Genomic DNA, 21298 nt, shown 5'->3' on the forward strand with positions numbered 1-21298 from the left:
AGCAGACCCTGGCTGAGAATGGGCTATTTTAGCCACCTTTCTAGCAGTTATCAAAGGCTAGGAGAGGATCTCTGCCTGTCGAGCCTTAAATTCTTTTTGCTAGGGTCAGGATTAAATGTGTGATTTTTCGTTGGGACTCAGATGTTCATTAGCTCTTATCTCTGTCACAGTCTCACAAACCCTGAGTTCTGCAGCACTTCACTCCAACACACTGAAAATGGAGCCCTGTCTCTCTCCCTACAAGGCCTTTCAAGGATAAGCTGTCTAATTAAGAAATGGCACCTAAATTATTTTTATTTTAATAATAACTAACTAATAACTAATAACTAATAACTAATAACTAATAGCATTTGATAATGAATTAATAATTAATAATTTATTAGTAATAACTAATTTTCTAATAACTAACTACCTGTGGCCTGCAATGTGGACTTTTTTATCTAATTACACAATACTACTTAAACTTATTAGGAATAAGGTAAAGAAGAAGGAGCAGCCTCTGCCCTACAACCTCCATCTTGCTTTATAGATATTTCTATATTCTAAAACCTTAAACTCCAAGCTCTCCACCCTGTGATGTTACACACCTCTATTCACACTCCACACCCACAATCCCAGTTCTATCATTCCATTTTGGAACCTTTCACCAGCCTCAGGTCAATGCAGTGTTGTCTTGGGGGTCAGTGCCTGTCAGCACAGAAAGTCTGAAATTCTCAGCAGCCAGGGTTCCAATTTGTGCCTTCAATCACAAACCCTCCCTGGAGATCCCAGAGCAGCCCAGCCTGCGGGAGGGCAGTATTGTGTGTGCGGGGTGCCTCGTGGCAGGAAGGAATGATGAATTTGACTCTATGATTTTAGAAGGTTATTTTATTATTTTATGAGACTATATTATATTAAAGAATAGGAAATTAAACTGTACTAAAGAATACAGAAAGGAAACTTACAGAAGGCTATAAAGATAATAATGAAAACTTGTGACTCTTTCTAGAGCCTCGTCACAGCTTGGCTGTAAGTGGCCAATGAGTGAAAACATTCACATGAAACTAATGAAACAACCACCTGTTAGTAAACAATCTCTGAACATATTCTAAAAGAGCAAAACACAGGAGAAACAAATCAGTTAATTATTGTTTTCTTTTTTCTCGGAGGCTTCTCAGCTTCCCAGGAGAAAATCCTGGCCAAAGAGTTTTTTCCAGAAAAGGTGAGTGTGACAGGGCAGCGCTGTTCCCTGTGCCCCGGGGCGCGTGGGCGCAGCTCTCGTGCAGCAGAGCTGGCAGTGACGGCTCTCTAACCGCTTCCTCTCTCTCTGGGGCTCTGTCTCTGCCCCTCCTGCCCAGCTCGTTTCCTGTTACTGATAATGGCACTGCTGGGAGGTCACCAGGCTCGGTGTCCCCCCGCGGGAGCAGCCCAGGGGCTGGGGCAGCAGGGCAAACCCAGCAGGGCTGCCGAGGGCCCGCTGCTGCAGCGTGCCAAGGCACCCAGGGTACGAATAACATGATGAGGATTTTCAGGTCTTTTTGTGCCTTTTTCACTGAGACCTATTCTGCTCGGGGCTATGTACAAATCACAAATGGGACAGGACTGCTAGGAATGTGTCTCGAGCTGTTTTATTTTCCAGCATCAGTCTCATTACATGGTTATGCCAATGGGAAGATGCCAGCAGCTCACATCCCCAACAGCAGACAAAGAACTCAATGTTACAATTCACTTTAAAAGTGTTTTGACCAATCATACAAAGCAAAAGCATACACCACTCAAGTGCTCAACCATCCTTTGGGTGAAAACATTTTTCCTTTAATCACTTAAACCTCCTGTGACACAGATCCAGCTGTTTCCTCTGGTCCTGTAACTGGTCACAGAAAGCAGAGACTTGGAGCTGACCCCTATGAGGATGTTGAAGAGCTCAGCGAGGTCTCCCCTCAGTCTCCTCTTCTCTAGGCTGAACAAACCGAGTGATTCAAAGAAAACAATCCAGAGTTAAGCAGGAAATCCAGGTCCTAAACTCCTCTTCTGGTTCTCCTTGAGGAGAGGGCAGAAGCACAGGGGCTGGCAGCATCAGCAGCAGTGCCTTGGCAAAACGAATCAGCAATTGCTTAATTGCTGCCAGCTCCAGCCAGGCACAGCAAGAGCAAACTCTGCCCAGACCGGCACCGGCCGCGGAGGGAAGGTCGCCCATCCGCCAGGATCAGCTCGGTCCCGCTGGGATGCCGAGGGTCCGGGCTCGCAGGCAGCGCTGCGCTGAGCTCTGAGCTCCGCAGCCTGCCCGGAGGATGCTCCTGCCGGGGCTGTCCTTGGGAAGGCGCTCCCGTGGAGGACGCTGGAACAGCTGGAACAGCGAGCCGCTGCTCCCCGGAGAAGCCATCGGCGGGGCTGCTGCCCCCGGCCCCCGGGCAGTGCCTGGCCCCGGGCCGGCGGGCGGGACACACGGGCACAGGTGAGGTGCCCAAGGCTCGCTGCCACTCGGCGGCTCTGCGGGATGCTCGGCATGGCTGCACCGTCCTCCTCCTCCTCCCGTGCCCTGCCGGCAGCCGATCCGGCAGCTGGCACAGAGCCTGCTCGGTCCCCAGGCAGCTGCTTCACCTTCAGGCCGGCGAGCGATGTTTAGGCAGCGGAGGAGATGGGCTAATTTCCAGCAGCCTGCAGGACATCCTGACTCCCAGACGTGCCTACGGAAGCAGAACCATCCCTTCCTGAGTGCCGGACCCAAAGGTGACGGGGCCTGGTGGGACAAAGCCGCGGTGGGTCGGCAGCCCCGGGGAGCGAGAGCATTGGGCAGCGTCTGTGCTTTGGGTGCCAGCTCAGTGCCTGCCTGGGCTGAGGTGACTTTGGGGCTGCAGTGCTGTGGGGAGAGGGTGGAGAGGAGCTGGGGTGTGGATCAGGGCAGGGAGGCTGGGTGAGGGAGCCCATGCCCAGGAGGCTGTGGGGCAGAAATGGCATAAGGGTTGGCTGGTCATTAATGGGAAAACAGGTCTCAGTCTGGAGCTGGAAGGTGCTCTTTGCACAGAGGGAACTGGCTATGAAATCATGGCCAGAGGTGCAAGATGACCCCATGGAAGAGGAGTTTTAAAATGCAAGTGAACAAACAGCAAGTACCAGTCAAGGGTAAATCCAGATCTTCCTTTCCAGAGCACCAACTCCAGAGGGACTCCATATCTTGCTGAAAGTAAAGCCACATCTATAAGGACTCTTCAAGGCCCCTGAGACAGTGTCACAGACCTCTCTAATCCTTACATCCCAGCAGATAATCCTAATGCACAAATGTCCATGGACAGAGGACACAGGGGATCCCACGTCAGGCACATCCCTGGTTGGGCCAGGGTGAATGGCTGGTGTGGTAACAGCTGGGACTCTTCCCCCCATGTGCATCCCTCCGTCACCAACCCTCCCAGCACCACTCTGGGCATCACCATCACCCCTGACACCCACTGCCACCAAGGTCAGAGCAGAAAGGAATGCTGGGGGACAAGGGATGTTCCTGTTCTGGGACCTCACCAGCCCCTCCCCACCAGGGGAGGGAGGCAGGAAGGTGGGGGGCACAGCAGTGACCTGCCTGGAGCCATTTCCTTCAGTGCTGCTTCCTCCCATCCTCTCCTGGGTTTTGCCCCTGGACACTGTCAGGTTCCTCTTAACTCACACCAGATTGCAGTGGCTGCCCTGCAGTGGTGTCCTGGTCCTGTCCTTACAGCAAACTGACCCTGGGCTGGGATCTGCCCCCAGTCTGGACACTGTCTCCCCTCAAAGCCAGGTCTGCCCTGGCCCCAGCAGTCCCTGCTTGTAGGATCCAGCAGCTCTGCTGCCCAGGCCAGCCTGATGCAGCTGCTGCAGGGCTGGTGATGTGACATGGGACAAGCAGGGCCGCACACGAAAGACACAGTCCTGGCCAGAGCACCTCCCAGCTCTCTGCTCCCCACTGCTCACACCCCTCTGTGAGCCCGGCCAGGGTCCCTCAGGAGGAGCCAGCTGGCAGCATCGTGCTCTGAGCAGGGCCTCCAAGGTGGCCAGAAGTGATGAGCCCAAAGGTGCATTCCAGGGGAGGGAGGGAAGGAGAGAGGGCATGTCTGGACTTCCTTGCTCAAGGTCTCAGCCCACCAGCAGGGATGGGCACTGATGAGTGACCAGGGACACCTGCAGATGTGGGTGTGCACCTGCTGAGTGCCCAGCGGGCAGGAGGAGCAGGGCTCAGTCCCAGGAGGGCAGCAGACGAAGGTGGGTGCAGCAAGGTACAGGGGACAGCTTGCTGCCCAGGTGGCACTGAGAGCTGAAAAATGCCCTGGGTCAAGCAGTGTGTTCTGACTCCCTCTGCTCCTGGTCTCCCTCACATCCTATCTCTCTCTACCAGCTCATGCCTCATTTTCCAGCAGCACCTTCATTTTCCTGCTGTGGTCTCCACAGGCCTGTGTCCCCTCCCATGCTCTCCCTTCACATGCACCTCCTCAGCATGCTGGTGCTTTGGCAGAGGGGAGGAAGAGCAGCCACGCTGGCAGGTGGGAGCACACCGGGCTCCAGCTGTGCACCATCAGAGATGCGTAAGGGTCAGGACATCTCAGCAGTGCAAACCTTTCTGCTCCCAGGAGCCTGGGCCATGGCACATCCCCACACAACCTCCCTACTGCGTTCCTCCCATTCTGGGTGAGTGGCCATGGCCAGGACAGCCCCTTCAGTCTCCACCAAAGTTTTCTGCATAAGGAAAAGCCCAGAGGGGCAGATGTAGTTTCCAGAGGCTGCATCCTGGGTGTCCTGCTTAGCTGCAGCTGGCACAGGCAGGTGTGTGACTCTCAGAGCCAAGCCAGCAGCTCAGGGAGCTCTGTCAGCAGCAGAGGGAAAGTGCTGCAAGGTTTTTCTGAGGGCATCCTTGAGCACGAGGACCTTGGTGTTGTGATGCTGAAGAGGCAGAGGATGCACTGCATCTCAGCATCTCAGCTTCCCCTTTTTACCCTGAGGGGGGTCCTTTGTCATGACCAAATTCGAGTGGGACCAAATAAGCCATTTTGCAAAGGAAGTGCATCAGCATCTTTCCTGCAGCATCCAGGGGCATTTCATAACCAAGGCAGCACCTGGCAGGAGGAAAGTCTTGGTTTGAAAAGACAGGTGTCTGCTTAAGAAAGGCAGGAGCCTCCCTTGAAATGGAAAATGGAAACCCCCTCCCTCTGAATTATTATAATTTTGAAATTAAGGGGCTCTCAGGCAAAGATATGGCAGTAATAATAACAGTTCTTTACTAGCAAAATTAAAAATACAAATGCAGTAATACAAAACAAACCACTGCCAGAGTCAGAATAGGCCCTGGCCCCCTGTGGGTCAGGGTGGTGGCAGCAGTGCCATTCCGTGGTGGCTCAGCCCTCCTGCAGGCCCAGCTGTGGTTCTGCTGGAGCAGGGATCCTGCACAAGGCTGGAGTTTTCCTCTGCAGCTCCAGGGCTGCTGGAGATGGGCCTGCTCTCCCTCTGGCAATGCAGGGCAGGAGAAAGCTGCTCCTCTGGGGATGCAGGGGGCAAAGGCTGCTGTGCTGTTCCAGGCTCAGATTGGACCCAGGTAGGAATGCTTGGCTCCTGCCCTGGGCGCAGCATCTCCCCATGGGATGATGGAATTTGATCAGCCCTGCAGGGACACTCAGTGGCCATGGACAGCAGAGATCTCCTGAAGGGAGGATTGGCTGTGGGAGAGATAAAGAAACCTGCCCAAGGAACAGCAGAGAACTGCCCCAGCTCTAACAGATGGGAATGGAATACACACCCCCATTTCCAACCTAAGACACTCTATCCTCAGGAACCCCTTGAGCTCAAAGACACCCAGATGGGACAAGGGCCCTCCACACTTAGAGCACAGACACAGTCCCAGCCTCAGGAAGTGTCTGCATGTCTGGTAGCCTGTCACTCCAGCACAGATCCTTATTTGTTTGCTCTGGTTCCTACTGGGAGCAAGTTTCTGCAGACACCTTGTTTATTCTTGCAGTGCTGGTCATCCCAGCAATTCCTGAGCTCTGTCAGGGACAGTGGGAAGGAAGGGCAGTCTGTGGTGGGGCTGCCTCCAGGCCTTACAGATGTGTTCTTTCATCCCACACAGGGCACAGAGAATTCCTTGTGGCCACTCTAGGATTTGCAGGTAAGACACGGTTGCTGGTGGCCTTTTCTCCAGGACAAGGCTGTACTGCTGCTGGCCAAGCCCAGCACTTTGCTCTGGAGCTTGGGCCCCCTGATGTCCTAGCCCTCGGGTGGCACTGGGTGGCACTGGCAGGGCTGCCCAGGGAACCTGTTCTGGCACACCTGCAAACACACAGGAGTGGACAGACACGCAGCTCTCCAGCGAGGTGACAGCACAATTGCCTCGGTGAGCTGGGCTGGGGTGGCTCCAGCCAGAGCAGCCCTTGGAGCAGACACAGGAAAGGTGTTTGGAGTCCGTGGGGCTGTTGGGGTGCAGCAGGAGCTGCTGCAGTGCAGCGGGGAGGGGGCTGAGCAGGAAGGAAGCGTGCAGAGCCCGGGCACAGCAAACAGGAAGAGCAGTGGGGATGCGTCAGGAAGGATGTGCAGTGCCCCAAAGGCAGACCTGGCCTACCTGAGCCAGGCCCCAGGGACCTTCGTCCCCAAATACACCCCTGCCCTTCCCTGCTGGGGAGGGGGAGCCCGCCTGGCCTACCCTGAGGTGCCCCAGGTCGGTCGTGGGTGCAGAGGGGTGTCCCCACGTGGGCAGGGGTTGGGACGGTGGGGTGGCACAAGGAGCACACGGGCAGGCACTGAGGGTGGGAGCCCTGGCACATTCCGGGGGGATGGGGAACAGCCAGGGCACGGCCTGGGCAAGAGGACAGCAGGCATGGGAGCATTCATTGCAGCACGGGAGGATTCATCCTGGCCTCCTGTGGGGCTGTGGGGTTTGGTGCCCCCAGAGCAGCCCCACTGCACCACGCCAAGCAACCTGCCTCACGCCTCCTGCCAGTGACCCCCATGGCTGGCTCTTGCCCATCCCTCCGTGCCCCATGGGCGGCACCAGGGCCGGCCATGGCCCCCGTGGCTGGCTCTTGCCCAGGGCCGGCCAGGGCGTGTCACAGAGGGCATGGAGCACAGCCCAGCAGCCCCGCTGGAGCTGCCGTGGAGCCCGCGGCGCTGTGGGGAGCCGGGCCGTGCCCAGGGCAGGCCGGCCGGTGGGAGCAGGGCTGGGCGGGCGGGCAGAGCCGAGCTGCAGAGATGTGGCCGGTATGTGTGTGGGCGGCAGCCGGGGTGGGGGAGAAGGAGGGAGAGGAAGCAGCAGAGGCAGCAGCTCCTTTGATAAGCGGCTTCCTGAACACTTTCAAACCGTGCTGCCAGGCCGGCGCGCGGTGCCCGCGGGCCCGGGCCGGGAGCGAGGAGCCCTCGGCACAGGTAGGCAGCCCCCAGGCACCCCGGCTGGGCAGGAGAGCCGCGGGCAGCGCCGGGCCTGTGCCAGGGGCGGCGGGATGTGCGTGTGGATGGCAGCGCCAGGCAGGCCGGGATGCTGGGCAGGCCGTGGGAGCGCTCTCCCTGCAGCTGAGGTGCTTCCCTGGCATCTCCCAGGTGTTTCCTGGCCGGACTGGGATGGGAGCCTGGGCTGTCTCTGGCCAGCAGCTGCTCTTGTCCTGCCTGGATTGAGAACACCTGCATCGGGCAAGGGGATGGTGTGAGTGGCAGTGGTGGTGTCGCCACTCCCAGAAATGCTGCTGGGCAGCAGGGAATCCTGGGGAGCAGCTCCTGCCCTAGCTGTGTTCCCAACCATCATGTGGACACCAGCTCTCCACAAGACCTCCCTGAGCAGAAGGGCTGCCTGGGATCCCACTCTTTGCCCACTCTGACTCTGCATCATCCCCTGGCTCTGGGTCTGTCTCCTGCTCATGGAGGAAGCAGGGGATGAGGAGGAGGCTCAGGATCCCAGGGTGCTGCCTGCACCATGAGGAGCTGTGCCCAGAGGTGAGTCAGCATCACCTGCATCTCCCTAGCCCTGCCAGGGGCTGACCCCTGGCTGGTGATGGAGGATGTCTGGCACCTTCCCCAGCTGGGCTGCCCCACGGCCTTTTGCTCAATCACCCAGATAAAGCAGTTTCCTCTTGACAGTTGCTGTGACCTGCAGGATGGAGGAGGCTGTCCCAGGGCCATGAGGCTGTTGAGGGTGCCTGGTCTCTGTGTCCCTGCAGCAGGAGATGGCCAGGCTCCTTGCGGTAGCTACAGTCACCTCATGTCACCTGCTGAGCACTGCTGTGCTCAGACATTCCAGCTCTCGGTTCTCCACCATGTCCCCCGGATGAAGCAGAGGGACAGTGATGGGGAAGGGCTGTGAACACAGGGCATGTGCTTCTATGGGGGTGGAGAGCATCTGGGGCTCCCCCAAACCAGACCTGCCCTGTCCCCACAGAGTGGGTGTCCTCCCCTCAGGGGAGGCAGGTGGCCCTTGGTGCCATGCCCAGGGTCACCAGTGTGGGCTGCAGTGCTGCAGGCATCCCCGAGGCTGACTGTGCTGGGAGCTCTCCAGGATATCTGCCTGCATACAGGGGATGGGGTCCTGCTTCCAGGACAGCTGAGCACTTCAAATCCATCCCTTGCTTGCAGATCCTCTCTGGGGGCTCCATCCAGCCTTGTGGTATCTCTCAGATCTGACTTTTCCTTTCCAGCTGCTTCTCCTCCGATGGCTCCATGATCTCCCAGGAGCTGAGAGCCCCCCGTGTGGCCCTGCTGTGCTTCGGGACGAGGGCTCTGTGGTTGCTGCAGCATGGTCCATGCCTGCTTGGCGTGCTCCAGAGTTCATAGGGGCAGCCTGGCAGCCCGGGCAGCTGCAGAGGACATGGACAAGCCAGACAAGCCCAGTCCTCCTGCCAAGAAGCACGTGCGACTCCAGGAGAGGTGAGTGTGCCTCGGGGTACCCATGGCCCTGCTCATCCCCAGGGCTCCCTTGACATTCCTTCCTGCCAGCCCTCTGCCTGCCAGCACATGCAGCTGCCAGGCCTGGCCCCCACCCAGCCCAGGACAAATCCCAACACCTTCAGTCCTTCAGGGGCTTCCGAGCAGAAAGGCAAAATGACCAGCTAGCTAGCTCCTTGTTCCTCAATCTCCCCATCTCCTGGGGTTTCCATCTGGCTTTTGCTCAGTGTGGGGTGGGCTGTCCTTCTGTCCCAGGGTGGCAGTAGGTCAGCCAGGGACCCCTGTGCCTTGCAGGAGAGGCTCCAATGTGTCACTAGTGCTGGATATGAGCTCTCTAGGGAACGTGGAGCCCATCCAGCCTGTCTGCACGCCACGGGACATCACACTGAAGTTTCTGAGGACATCCAGCCACGTGCTGAGAAAACAGGAGCTCCAGCAGCACGCCCAGAGCCTGGCACAGCTCCAGGAGGAGTTTTCGGTGTGATGATCAGGATTTTCCCTCTCCCTCCTCACAGGAGAGGTGGCAGGGGCTGGCAGTGGTGGGGCTGATGGGGTAAACATGAGCCCAGCTGTGCCCCACAGCCCCAGTGGGAGGGCAGGTGGTGTGGACAAACAGAGGGGAGGGGTGCCCAGTCCCACCTGGTCCCTGGTGCACACGTGTCCTTTTGGGGTCCCTGCAAAACCCTGTCCTGCCCTCCCATGCCATGTTCTTCTCCCACCGCAACTGGAGTAAAGCCAGGACTCATGCCAGGAGCTGGCATCTCTGGTGATGCCCCTGGGTCAGCTCTGCCCTGCTGGGCAGCCAGGTCTGCCACCACCAGGGAACACAAGTGGCAGCAATGGGCTTTTTCTTATGGCTGTTTCCTCCCCCTGCAGAAAATCCCACCCAACTTCGTGAGTCCGGAGGAGCTGGAAATCCCTGGGCGTGCTTTCAAGGACAGATACAAAACCATTCTCCCCAGTACGTGCCACTGTGTCCCTTTGCCTTCCATTTGCCTGTGTTTGCCTGTGGGTGAGGGGTGGCTCAGAGCAGTCCTGGCACTGGGGTGGGCACCCCTGGGTGCTGTTGCTGCTCCTTCTGCCCATGTTGCAGGAGTGTGCACGGTGCTGGGGGTACGTGGGGAGCTGCTCCTGGGGTGTCCTACCCAGGTGTGCAGCACTCGTGGGGCCTTCCATGCCCCACGGGCATGGTCCTGAGAGTGTAAAGGCTGAGGGTGTTCTGGAGGGGCTCAGCTGGGCTCTAGTCAGGTTCTGCAGATGTCCTGGGGGATCACTGCAGGTGAGTTACCCCACCTGCTCACTATGGCACCTGCAGGTCTGGGCTGGGCCCTGCCAGGCCTGAGGGAGGGTGCAGACAGCTCTGGGCATGGCATGGAGCAGGAGGACTCAGCCTCCAGCCTCTGAGGTTGAGGCAGGGACGATGGGCAGGATCAGTCCCTTGGGTAAGACCTGTGACATCTTTCAGATCCTGAGAGCCGGGTCTGCCTCAGGAGGGCTGGGAGCCAGGAGGAAGACAGCTACATAAATGCCAACTACATCACAGTGAGTGTCCTCCCAGGGCTGCAGCCAGGGCTCCCAGGGCATCAGGCTGCAGGTGCCACACTGGGTCACACATGCTGGGGCACCATCACCTGCTCTCCTGTGGCTGCCCTGGGGCAGCAGACTTAACTTGCCACCCCTGTTGGAGCTGGAGATGTGGCTCCATCTGCACAGGGCAGATATGCTGTTCCTGTGGTGGGAGAGTCTCACGAGGGAGCTAGGCACATTGAGCACCCCAAAAGGCTCCCTTGCAGTGGCTTCTCCATCTGCTCCTCACACATTGGCCCGTTGTCTGGCACAGGCATGGGAGGCAAGCTGTGTCAGCAGGTTACAGCAGCTCAGAGATCCTCAAACCTCACTCATCCTGGCATTTCCTCCCTGCTCAGGGAGCTTGCTGCAATTTCCTAGGAAGGGAGCTAATGAAGATGGGGTGTGGCTTATGTTTGGCACATGGTGGGTTCCTTTCCAGAGACTGAGAAATCCCCAGACCCTAGGGTGTTACTTAGACAATTTGGTGTTGATTCCATCCCTGTGCAACCCTTCCAGGCTGCAGTCTCTGCCAGAATGGGATCTCTGTGAGCCAGGTGCCAGCTTTGCCCAGCGGGCAGGCTTCTGGCTGAGCAGTTATCTCATTGCAGCAGCCAGGTTTCTGGCTGAGCAGTTGATCCATTGGGGCTGCCCAGGGCCAGGGAAGCAGAGGGGAGGCTGTGGGTGCTGTGAGTGAGGCAGTGAGGGAAAGCAGGCCTTGGAAAAGCAGCCCACAAAAAGTGCTGGCTGGGGTGACAGGCAAACCCCCGGGAGGTGGAGCTGTCAGGAGGACTGTCAGGAGCCTTTCTTTTCTAAAGGTGTTTGTGGCTCAGACCCACAGCAGCAACCAGCACCCAGCAGGGAGGGTGAAAGCTCCTTGAGACAGGAGCACTGTGCCCAGCTCTGCTGGGAGCTCCAGGGGCAGTTTGCCCACGGGCAGCAGAGGAGCTGTGTGTTCCTGAGGCAGCCTGGCAGCGTGCAGCTGCACCTCAGGTGACACTGCCACCTACACCCCGGGGTGTAGGACACCCAGGAATGCTGGGCTTTTCTTTACAAGGTCTTTTAAGGCTAAACTATTTCATTAAGAAATGACACCTAAATTGTTGTCACTCTTAGCTCAATAACTCAATTACTCAAAGTCCCCAGTGCGGGCTTTTTTGTCTAATCACAAAACACTACTTAAATCTACGAAGAAGAAGGTGAAGAAGAAGGACTAGCAACTGCTTTAAAACTTCTATTTTAGTTCTATATATATTATTATATTCTAAAACTCTAAGTTTTCTATTCAGTGATGTTACACACTTCTAACTGAACTACACACTCATTATCCTAGTGCTATCAATCAACTTTAGAAGCCCTCTCTACAGCCCCAGGTCAAACAGTGTTCCCCTGGGGGTCAGAGTTGGTCAGCACAGAAAGTTTAAAACTCTCAGCATCCACAACTCCAACATCTCCCCCTCTTGTTGCATCCCCCCTGTCTCGCCTGACTGCTGGCAATGCACGAGCACTGCCCGTCCCTGAGGCACACACACCCCTGTGTGCAGCTGGCATTTCCTGACCCCTTCCTTCCCCCTGCCTCCTCAGAGGTGTAGCAGAGCAGGAATTTGTGGGCACATCAGAGAATTGGCAACCCAGCCCGCCTGGGCATGCCTGGGAGGCACAGGAATCTGGGAGGGCTCTGCAGGTGTTTGACCATATCAGCCCCACCTGGGATTGATGCTCTTCCTGCTGAGGTGTTCCATTAAATGTTTTTGAGCATGGCTGTGGAGGGAAGGTGGAATTCCCAGGGTTGATACCCCCAGGGAATGACACTCCTGAATGGAAAATCATGTTTCCTAGGAAAAATAAATAATTTCAAGGCATGAAAATAGGGCTCTGCAAAACGTTCCTGAGAACATTCCTGTCCCTTAGCTGGGCCAGTGCAACTTCTTGTGAGACCAAAGTATTGACAGATTGCTGGGAAGGCCTGGATTTTCTATACCTTTGGCAATTTTATACCAGGAGAAGTGTCTGGAGGCAGAGGATGCCTGGAGCTGTGAAACAGGGATTCCTGTTTGTCCTTGTGGAAATTCCCCCAGTGAGGAGTGCAGCTCCTTGTGTGAGCTTTGCCTCGCCAAGGCATCCATCAGCTATTGTCACTCTGCTAGTGACCTTGGGTGTGTAGGGCCAGCTGCATGCACTTGCTCCTGGATGATGGGACCAGTGGGGTGGGGAGGATGCCTGGTGGCTCCTCAGCAGATCTGTAAAAGCATTTTAAGGACAGGTTTAGTAAGAAACAGCATGTGTCGCTCGGACTCTAAACCATGGAGGGGAAAAGCGTGGTGAGGGCTGGAGTGAGCTGGGCACAGCCCCCGGTGCCCTCGGGGTGCCCCGGTCCCTGACAGCCTGTGCTCGGCCTCTAAACCATGGAGGAGAAAAGCGTGGTGAGGGCTGGAGTGAGCTGGGCACAGCCCCCGGTGCCCTCGGGGTGCCCCGGTCCCTGACAGCCTGTGCTCGGCAGGGCTACGCGGGGCGGCCCCGGGAGTACATCGCCACACAGGGCCCCCTGCTGAACACCGTGACCGACTTCTGGCAGATGGTGTGGCAGGAGGAGGCTCCCCTCATCGTCATGATCACCGAGCTCCAGGAGCGCAAGGAGGTACCACGGAGCCTGCCCAGTCCTGGGCACAGGGGGAGTGGGGTGCTGATGGCAGCAGAGGGCTGTGTGAGCCAAACCTGGGGCTGTGCACCCACTCGTGCTTTCATCTCAGAGGGTTCCCTGATGAATCACAAGTGGAGGAGGAGATCCCCAGGGCTGCAGCCTTGGCCCTGTCTGATTTTCCTCCTCACATGGCTGTGTGCTCTGGGCACGCTTTACCAGCTGGATAACAGGATAAAAGGTTTAAGGCAGCCCCCAGGGATGGGGCAGAAGCAGTGGGCAGCAGTGCCCCTCTGGCCCCCCCAGAGCTCTCTCCTAGGCTGAGAGCTCTCAGCCAGGGGATCCAGCCCAGGGGAGAGCTCTGGGAAACCAGAGGGGCACTGCTACCCACTGCTTCTGTGTCTGGGATGGGAGCAAACAGCACCTGCCTGGGGGAACTGAGAACTGGAAACTCTTTCCTGGCCATGTCCTTGCTCTCTTCTCTCCCAGCTGACAGCCTCCCTGTGCCCTGCTACATCTGGAAGCTTCCTGGGCCGAGCAGGGACATGCATCCCTGGGGCCTGAAAGCCAGGGCAGGGCATGGGAGAGGGTGCAGGGGTAGGGATCTATCCCTTCTTTGCTTTCCTTCTGTATCACTCCACCTTCCCCACTCCCCTACTGCCCCCAAGATGATGCCCCCTCCCAAGAGCACTGACTCAAGCACAGTTCAAACGTCCTTGAGAGGGGTCCTTGGGTGCCTTGAGCATCTCCACAGCCACAATCCTGCCTTGTTCTTCAGAAATGTGTCCACTACTGGCCCGAGAAGGAGGGCACCTACGGCCCCTTCACCATCCACGTGCAGGGGGTGAGCGAGTCTGCGGAGTACGTGGTGCGGGATCTCTCCATCCAGGTGGGTCTGAGCCTCATCCAGAGGGCACAGAGGGAACACGTGGGGCCCAGCAGTGCCCCTGACACCCCTGGCATCTCTGGTGAGATGGCAGTGCTCCGTGACAGGAGGGTTCATGATTCTCAGGAGGCCCCTGCCAGAGGAGGGGTGTGCAGAGCCTGGAGAGGCTTGGAGGGAGCAGAAGCCAGCCCTGGGGTGCAGAGAAGGGGTCAGCTGGGCAGAGCAGCACCAGCCTGGGCTCTCTGTGTCACCCTGGGCTGACCCCAGCCTAAAGGCTCTGGCTTGCTTTGCGGGGACTCTGGGACAGTATTGGAACACTCTGCCTCTGTTCTCATCCTCTGGGATGGGACACATCCATTGGCTCTGGCCCAGGGGTCTCTCCCTCATGTCTGGCTGAGACTCGAAGAGGGATTCAGGAGAGTGGCTGAGATGGGTACGGGCTGCTCGAGCTCTGCTGAGCTGAACTCCCCATTTCATCTGGCCCGTCCCCTCACATCCCCATTTCTCTTTGTCCTGTGCTGGAAAAGCTTGGGAAGGAATGCCGCAAGGTCAAACACATCCTCTTCCCTTCCTGGCCGGACCAGCAGACACCTGAGTCAGCCAAGCCCCTGCTGCACCTGGTGGCCAAGGTGGAGGAGGCTCTGCAGACTGCAGCCAGCCCAGGGCCCATCGTGGTGCACTGCAGGTAAGAGCTTGCACCTCACCTGAGCCCTGTCTGTGCTTCTCCTCGGGGTCAATCCCCCGTGAGTCCTCACGCACAGGTCCCACGGTGGAGCAGAAATCCCAGGGCACAGCCACCCGCAGCAGAGCTGTCAATCAGCAGCTCCTGTCCTGGCAGCAGGATGGTGGCACTGGAATGGCATATCCTGCACTGGGGTCCAGCAGGGTGCGAGCAGGAAGGGTTTGGGACCCAGCATTTGGGACCCAGCCACCAGCCCACCCTACACCCACAGCTCCAGCTCTGGAAGATCCTGCTTGAGCAGGGAGATGGAACCAGGTGACCCTGTGGTTGGTCCCTAAGAACCTGACCCATTCCTGCTCCCTGTGCCACCCAGCATGGCCTGTGGCTTCAATGTGGAGCCATGTTTCAGGACAGTCCTCCTGCAGGAGGTGGCCTGTGCCTATTCTGTCCCTGCTGAGTGAATTTGGGGACAGTGGAGCAGAGCACCCAGTTGTCCCTAGGGAACATGCAGCATGCACTGCTGCAAGCTGAGTGCAAACCTGGTGCTGGGGTTAGAGCCCAGCTGGGAGGGGAGGGGCTGCAGAGCCCCCTGCACTGCACAAGGATGGGCACAGACTGGTTTTGTGCTTCCAGAGCAGCCTCAGCCAGGCTGTGCCACACGGCAAGAACTCCTTGCCATGGCAGAGTGACCCCAGCCCATGGTGCCTGGCTCAGAGCCTTGGTCTGGCAGCTGGGGCCAGGACTCCAGCATCCCTCTGGGCAGAAATCACAATCCAGGAGTGCACCCAGCTCAGCAGTGCAGGTGCAGGCAGTGGATGCTGTGGGTGCTCACAGCTGTGTCTGCCCTGCAGCGCGGGCATCGGCCGCACCGGCTGCTTCATTGCCACCAGGATCGGGTGCCAGCAGCTGCAGGACAAGGGGGAGGTGGATATCCTTGGAATCGTGTGCCATCTGCGCATAGACAGGTGGGTGCACAGAGCAGGTGGCTCCTTGGAGGGTCCTGCTGGGTGCCAACCTGAGAGCAGGGCTGTGGGAGGGATGTGGCAGAGACATGGGCATGGGCATCCTAAGGAGCACGGGCACTATTTCTGCTGGAAACCAGAAGGGTGGCTGGGGGATGCAGCTGTGTGGGTAGCAATCAATTCCCAGTGCCAGGCTGGTTCTGCTGTCAGAGCTGTTGCAGCTCTGCACTGAGGACATAAGGGAGAGGAAAGGAGCTGAACCTGGCAGCCACCTGCTCCTCTCCTCCACCTCAGCCACTAAATCCAGAAACACTCCACCTGGCCAATTTTCAAGAAGTACAGGTGAAAATTAGCACCAAATCAGCTGCTAATCTCATTCTGAACAGCCCAGCAATGCTTCTGAACCCCTCTGTTCTTTGGGCCACTCTGCTGCCTCTTTCAGAGGCATCTCGACATGGCTGGTGAAGCGGGAATGTTTGTGCCCTGGCAGCAGAGAGCTGGGAGCAGGGCTCTGTGTTTGGTGAAGTGTCAGCAGGCCGTGCCTTTCCCTTGCAGAGGTGGGATGATCCAGACGAGCGAGCAGTACCAGTTCCTCCATCACACGCTGGCTCTCTACGCCTCCCAGCTACCAGAGGGGGCAGGCCGCTAGTGCAGGGCTCCCACCGGGCTTGTGGCTCCCTGCTCCGACCTCTCCTGCACCAGCCTCGGGGACGCCTTCACCAAAACCTCTCCTGATGCTGCCAGGCCACAGAGCAGCAGAGTGAGCATCCCTGGGGATGAGTACAGCCCAGCCAACCCCGACTGTGGCTTTGGACCCTGCGAATGAGCAAGGTGAGGTGGTGCACTCGAGGTGGCCACTGCTCGAGGTGGCCACTGCTGCTGGCTCCAGGCAGATTTCACCCACAGAAAGCAGCTTTGGCTTTTGAGGGGTGCAAGATCCTGAACCAGAAGAGCAAGCTGTGTGGAGGAACTGCAGCTGGCAGATGCTGGGAGCGTGGTTTGCCTTTCAGCTGCACACAAATGTCCACCCTGTCAGACACGGTGCTGGTGGAACTACCCTGAAATAAACAGAGCCTCTGTCCTGGTGTGCATCCTTTGTGGGCAGGGCTGGGCTTGTTCCAAACATGCACCACTCAACTCTTCTTGCTAAAGACACATCTTGATGGCTCGGTCAGCTGACATCGTCCCACAGCTTGCTTTCCTCTCCACCTTCAGCCAACACCTTCTCAACAGCCTTAAAGTAGAGTCATGGAATTACTAAGGTTGGAAAAGACCTCCAAGATCATCGAGTCCAACCTCTGATCAAACCCCACTGAGCCCACTAAACTGCATCATGAATTGCCATGTATATTTGTTTCTTGAACACCTCCAGGGATGGTGAGTCCACCATCTCCCTGGGCAGCCTGTGCTCGTGCCTGAGCACCCTTTCAGGGAAGACATTTTCCCCAATATCCAACCCAGATTTCCCCTCTCTCTAGCAGGAGAGATTCCCAAGTGCAGTTTGCAAGTTATGTACATGGCAGGGGGGGGGGATTTTGAATTCTTGGGGTTTTTTTTCTTCTGAAATCAGAACAAAATAATATTTGATTTTATTAGGTTGTCTTTTTTAAGTGATAATTCCAGGGGAAAATATAGAAGATGGAAAAACATTTTGTCATAAAGCATGGGGATGGAAATACTCTGGGAAGTATTTTGAAGTACTATGAAGGTATTCAAAGCTGCCCTTGCCACTGGGCACTGGACACCCCTTGGGCAGTGAGGGCTGGGAAGGAGATGGGAAATGCCCAGTCTGTGCCCCCTCCGTGTCCTAAGCCCTGACATGACCCAGTGTGAGAGCCAGGGAAAAAAGGCTCAATCTTCCTGCTGGAAGATGTGTGCATGACCTATCCCTTCCCCACTCCATGGCTCCCCAAAATGCAGCTGAATTGCTGCCCAATGGTCCTCCCTGCCCACTTCCCTCCCTTGCCACCAGGCACAAATCTGCTTCCTGGCCCAGCAGCAGGAAAAGGAGCAGATCTCAAGTGACATCCTTTCACCTGCTGCATTTCCATCACCCTGGCAGAGAAATCTCCCTGCTCCTAGTGCCAGGTCAGCCCTTCCTCATGCCCCACCCTGCCCATCCAGGTGATTTGTGAGGGGGGGATTGTGTTCTCTGTGGGACTCCTGTGGGATGCTCAGGCACTTGGAGAGGCTGTGGAGCTTCTGCAAGCTCCCTGCAGGTCAATGCATGGCTCAGGACTTTGCCTTCTCAGGTAATTTGGTGTAACACTTGTCTTTAATGGTGTCTCTGAGACACCCATAGAGGTTTGAGTTGTGAGACAGGTTTTTTTCAGCATCTCCCTCCTCAAGTCTTTCCTCACCCACTGCCATCAGGCAGGAGAAGTTGAAGACTTGCAAACTGCACCTGGACAGTTTTCCTGCACTCCCTGGACAGCAGGACACACACCATTTTCCTCATGCTTTCAGTTTGCTGTCCAGAGGAGAGCTCTTAGGGCAGGCTCAGGCCAAGGGCTGCCTGAGGGTTTCCCAAGGCATGCAGGAGCAGCACCAGGATCACAGCTGGGCCAGGGGTGTTGTCACCCAGATTCCCCATCAGGTGCTGGGAGTTTTTCTAGCTCAGCTGTCTGATGCAGATTATCATCAGTTAAGCAGGTTTCCTGCCTTTTGATCTCAGTTTCTACCAGCTCCATCTCTTCCACACTTACCTGGCCCCTGTGGGAGTTCTCTCCATCCTCTGTGCACTGACCTGTGTTATTGCCAAACCCTCCCTAGGCTCACCCCACATCAGGGGTGCAGCAGGGTTTGTTTAGCACACACAACCACATCAAACCCTCCTGGGAATGTCAGATATGCTCTGGAGAGGGGGTCTCAGGTCTGGGGGTCTCAGGTCTGGGGAGGCCCTGGGGTGGTGCCAGCTCTTGCACAGGACTCTGCCCAGCCCCAGCTCTGGCATGGACACCATGGGGTGACACCATGGGGGACAGTGCTGCAAGGGTGCAGCCACAGGGACCAGAACTGCTGGGTGCAGCCCTGCATGTGCCACCACGGACCCTCTGCAGGGAGCAGGGCCTGGGACCCTGGCTCAAACCAGTGGGAAACAGCCAAATGTCCACAAACCTGTCAGGGCTGACTCCCCTTGATGGGAATAAGGGAAATAGGGTGCGTGGAGTGGGGATAGTGCATTAAAATGATCTTTTTTGCTCCTTTGTTCACATCTCTCCCAGTGTGGGGATGGTCAACAGCTGAGCTGTAGTCTCTGCTGTGAGGGGTGAGTTTGGACACTGGATGGGCAGTGTCTGTGGCAGGGACTGCAGGAACATCCAGGGGCAATCTCTAACAGCTTCAGTGCTGTAGGAATGCTGGGAAGGGGGAGGGGGGGAAGCCCCAAACTGGTGTAGGGACATTCTTTGGGCTGGAATGTTTATCAGAAATCTGTTTTCCCCCTGTATTCGTGGGGCCCCACCTCGAATGCTGGGTACAGTTTTGGGCCCCTCATGAAAAGAAAGGCACCTCAACTGCTGGAGCATGTCCAGAGAAGGGAATAGAGCTGGGGAAGGGTCTGGAGCACCAAGAGAAGCTGGGAAAGGGGCTCAGTCTGGAGAACAGGAGGCTCAGGGGGGAACTTGTGGCTCTGCACAGCTCCCTGACAGGAGGGGACAGCTGGGGGGAGTTGGGCACTGCTCTCAGAGAACAGGGACAGGACAAGAAGAAACGGCCTCAGGTTGCACTGGGGGCAGTTTAGATTGGATATTAGGAAAGATTTCTTCACCAAAAGGGTGGCCAGGCCCTGGCACAGGCTGCCCAGGGCAGTGGTGGAGTCACCATGGGACAGGGTTCAGTGGCGGCCATGGCAGTGCTGATAATGGTTGGATTTGATGATGTTAAGAGGTCTTTTCCCCTCTGAACAATCCTCTGATTCTATGAAAAAAAAAATCTTCAAGCAGAAATTACATGCAAGATTTGGGGGATGATGAATTTTTCACTGCTATGAGGAGTTCTGAAGGGGTGATTACAGAAAACAATGATATTTCTGCTTTCTCAGGCCTCCCTTCAGGGGCACAGGGATCCTGAGCAGGCTGCAGCAGCTTGGAAAGCAAAGTGCTTTCTGTCTCCAAAAATAAAGCCAGCTTTCCCCGTGACTTATAGCACATGAAGGAAACTTCCCCAGCCATTATTTGTCAGGGGCTGTGAGGTGAATTGAGCCCCAACCCAGTTTCCCTATTTCCTGTGCACACCCATTTGTCTCAGGCAGCCCCAGCAGTGGATTCAGCGCTTTGTCTCTCACAGAGCACCAGCAACCTCTACGTGTGGGCTCTGCCCAGCAGCTGCTGCAATAAAGGACCTGCTGTGAGGGAGCTGGAAACAGCCTGGTGTGTCAGTCCTTGCTTCAGGCCTGGCTCAAATCCCACGTGGATGGAATGAGCCCTGTTGGCGTGGCACAGCCAGGCAGCCCCTGCCCTGAGTGCTCAGCAGAGGGAGAGCACAGCAGAGCCAAGGCACAGCCAGCACACCCCTGCGACAGCTCTGCACCCCCAGCCCAGCAGAGCTGAGCAGGGCCAAAGCAAGAGGGTTTTGAGGCTGCTGAAGCTGATGGCTGAAGGCTGCTGTGGCAGCAGGCTGGGTACAGGTCTCACAGGAACATCCTTAGAGGGAGCTGTGCCTTTGGGTTGTGTCTCGTTCTCCAGGTGGGAATTGTCAGCTTCTGTGGCATTGCTCGGGGCTCCTGGCACTCCCTATGCCCCAGTGCCACCCTGGCTGCTGGCCCCAGCTCTCCTGCACACGCCTGTACACCCCACACCCTGCACCCCCAGTTCTCCTGCACTGATCACACCCTGCACCCTCAAGTATCTCAGTGCAACCCCAGCACCCCCGTGCCCTGCACCTCCCCCACCCACCACTGCCCACATTGCCTGCACCCCCCAAACACCTGCACCCCCAGCACCCTCAGCATCCCTGCAGCCTGCCCCCGAACCATCCCTGCACCACTGCAGCCTGCACCTGAACCATCCCTGCACCTGAACTATCCCTGCACCACTGCAGCCTGCACCTGAACCATCCCTGCACCTGAACCATCCCTGCACCACTGCAGCCTGCCCCCAAACCATCCCTGCACCCCTGCAGCCTGCACCTGAACCATCCCTGCACCCCCTGCAGCCTGCACCTGAACCATCCCTGCACCTGAACCATCCCTGCACCTGAACCATCCCTGCACCCCCTGCAGCCTGCACCTGAACCATCCCTGCACCTGAACCATCCCTGCACCTGAACCATCCCTGCACCCCCTGCAGCCTGCACCTGAACCATCCCTGCACCTGAACCATCCCTGCACCTGAACCATCCCTGCACCCCCTGCAGCCTGCACCATCCCTGCACCCCTGCAGCCTGCACCTGAACCATCCCTGCACCTGAACTATCCCTGCACCTGAACCCTGCACCTGAACCATCCCTGCACCCCTGCACCACTGCAGCCTGCACCTGAACCATCCCTGCACCCCTGCAGCCTGCACCTGAACCATCCCTGCACCACTGCAGCCTGCCCCCAAACCATCCCTGCAGCCTGCACCTGAACCATCCCTGCACCACTGCACCTGAACCATCCCTGCACCCCTGCAGCCTGCACCCCCTGCAGCCTGCATCTGGACCATCACCTGGGGTAACTGAGGCCTGAGGCCAAGCACAGGCTCCAAAGCCACCAAAGCAGTGACTGG

At 57.3% G+C, this 21298-nt stretch overlaps 1 protein-coding gene across 5 annotated transcripts; it reads left to right on the forward strand.

The window, feature by feature from the left end:
* The first annotated feature begins 2134 nt into the window (after nucleotides 1–2134).
* PTPN7 (protein tyrosine phosphatase non-receptor type 7) lies at nucleotides 2135–16681 on the forward strand. Of its 5 annotated transcripts, XM_038162749.1 has the most exons (12): nucleotides 2135–2434; nucleotides 2587–2709; nucleotides 6062–6100; nucleotides 8610–8838; nucleotides 9151–9334; nucleotides 9733–9817; nucleotides 10322–10398; nucleotides 12923–13060; nucleotides 13839–13949; nucleotides 14474–14631; nucleotides 15480–15593; nucleotides 16146–16681. In XM_038162749.1, the coding sequence occupies exons 4-12, from the start codon at nucleotides 8708–8710 to the stop codon at nucleotides 16237–16239; spliced, it is 1092 nt and encodes a 363-aa protein (XP_038018677.1). In that variant the 5' UTR covers nucleotides 2135–2434; nucleotides 2587–2709; nucleotides 6062–6100; nucleotides 8610–8707; the 3' UTR covers nucleotides 16240–16681. The 5 variants fall into 5 exon arrangements, with proteins under 5 accessions (XP_038018677.1, XP_038018676.1, XP_038018673.1 ...); XM_038162750.1 differs by lacking the exons at nucleotides 2135–2434; nucleotides 2587–2709; nucleotides 6062–6100 and adding exons at nucleotides 7276–7350; nucleotides 7522–7911; XM_038162748.1 differs by lacking the exons at nucleotides 2135–2434; nucleotides 2587–2709; nucleotides 6062–6100 and adding an exon at nucleotides 6475–6646.
* Nucleotides 16682–21298: the final 4617 nt, after the last annotated feature.

The sequence above is a fragment of the Motacilla alba genome, chromosome 26 (assembly GCF_015832195.1).
Source record: "Motacilla alba alba isolate MOTALB_02 chromosome 26, Motacilla_alba_V1.0_pri, whole genome shotgun sequence".
Lineage (NCBI taxonomy): Eukaryota > Metazoa > Chordata > Aves > Passeriformes > Motacillidae > Motacilla > Motacilla alba.

Bases quoted from the DNA above. Each gene is read 5' to 3' on its own strand.
- PTPN7 (XM_038162749.1), top strand. From the start codon at position 8,708: ATGGTCCATGCCTGCTTGGCGTGCTCCAGAGTTCATAGGGGCAGCCTG. The intron at 9,335-9,732 runs GTGTGATGATCA...CTCCCCCTGCAG, and splicing joins AGCTCCAGGAGGAGTTTTCG to AAAATCCCACCCAACTTCGT. The intron at 9,818-10,321 runs GTACGTGCCACT...GACATCTTTCAG, and splicing joins ATACAAAACCATTCTCCCCA to ATCCTGAGAGCCGGGTCTGC.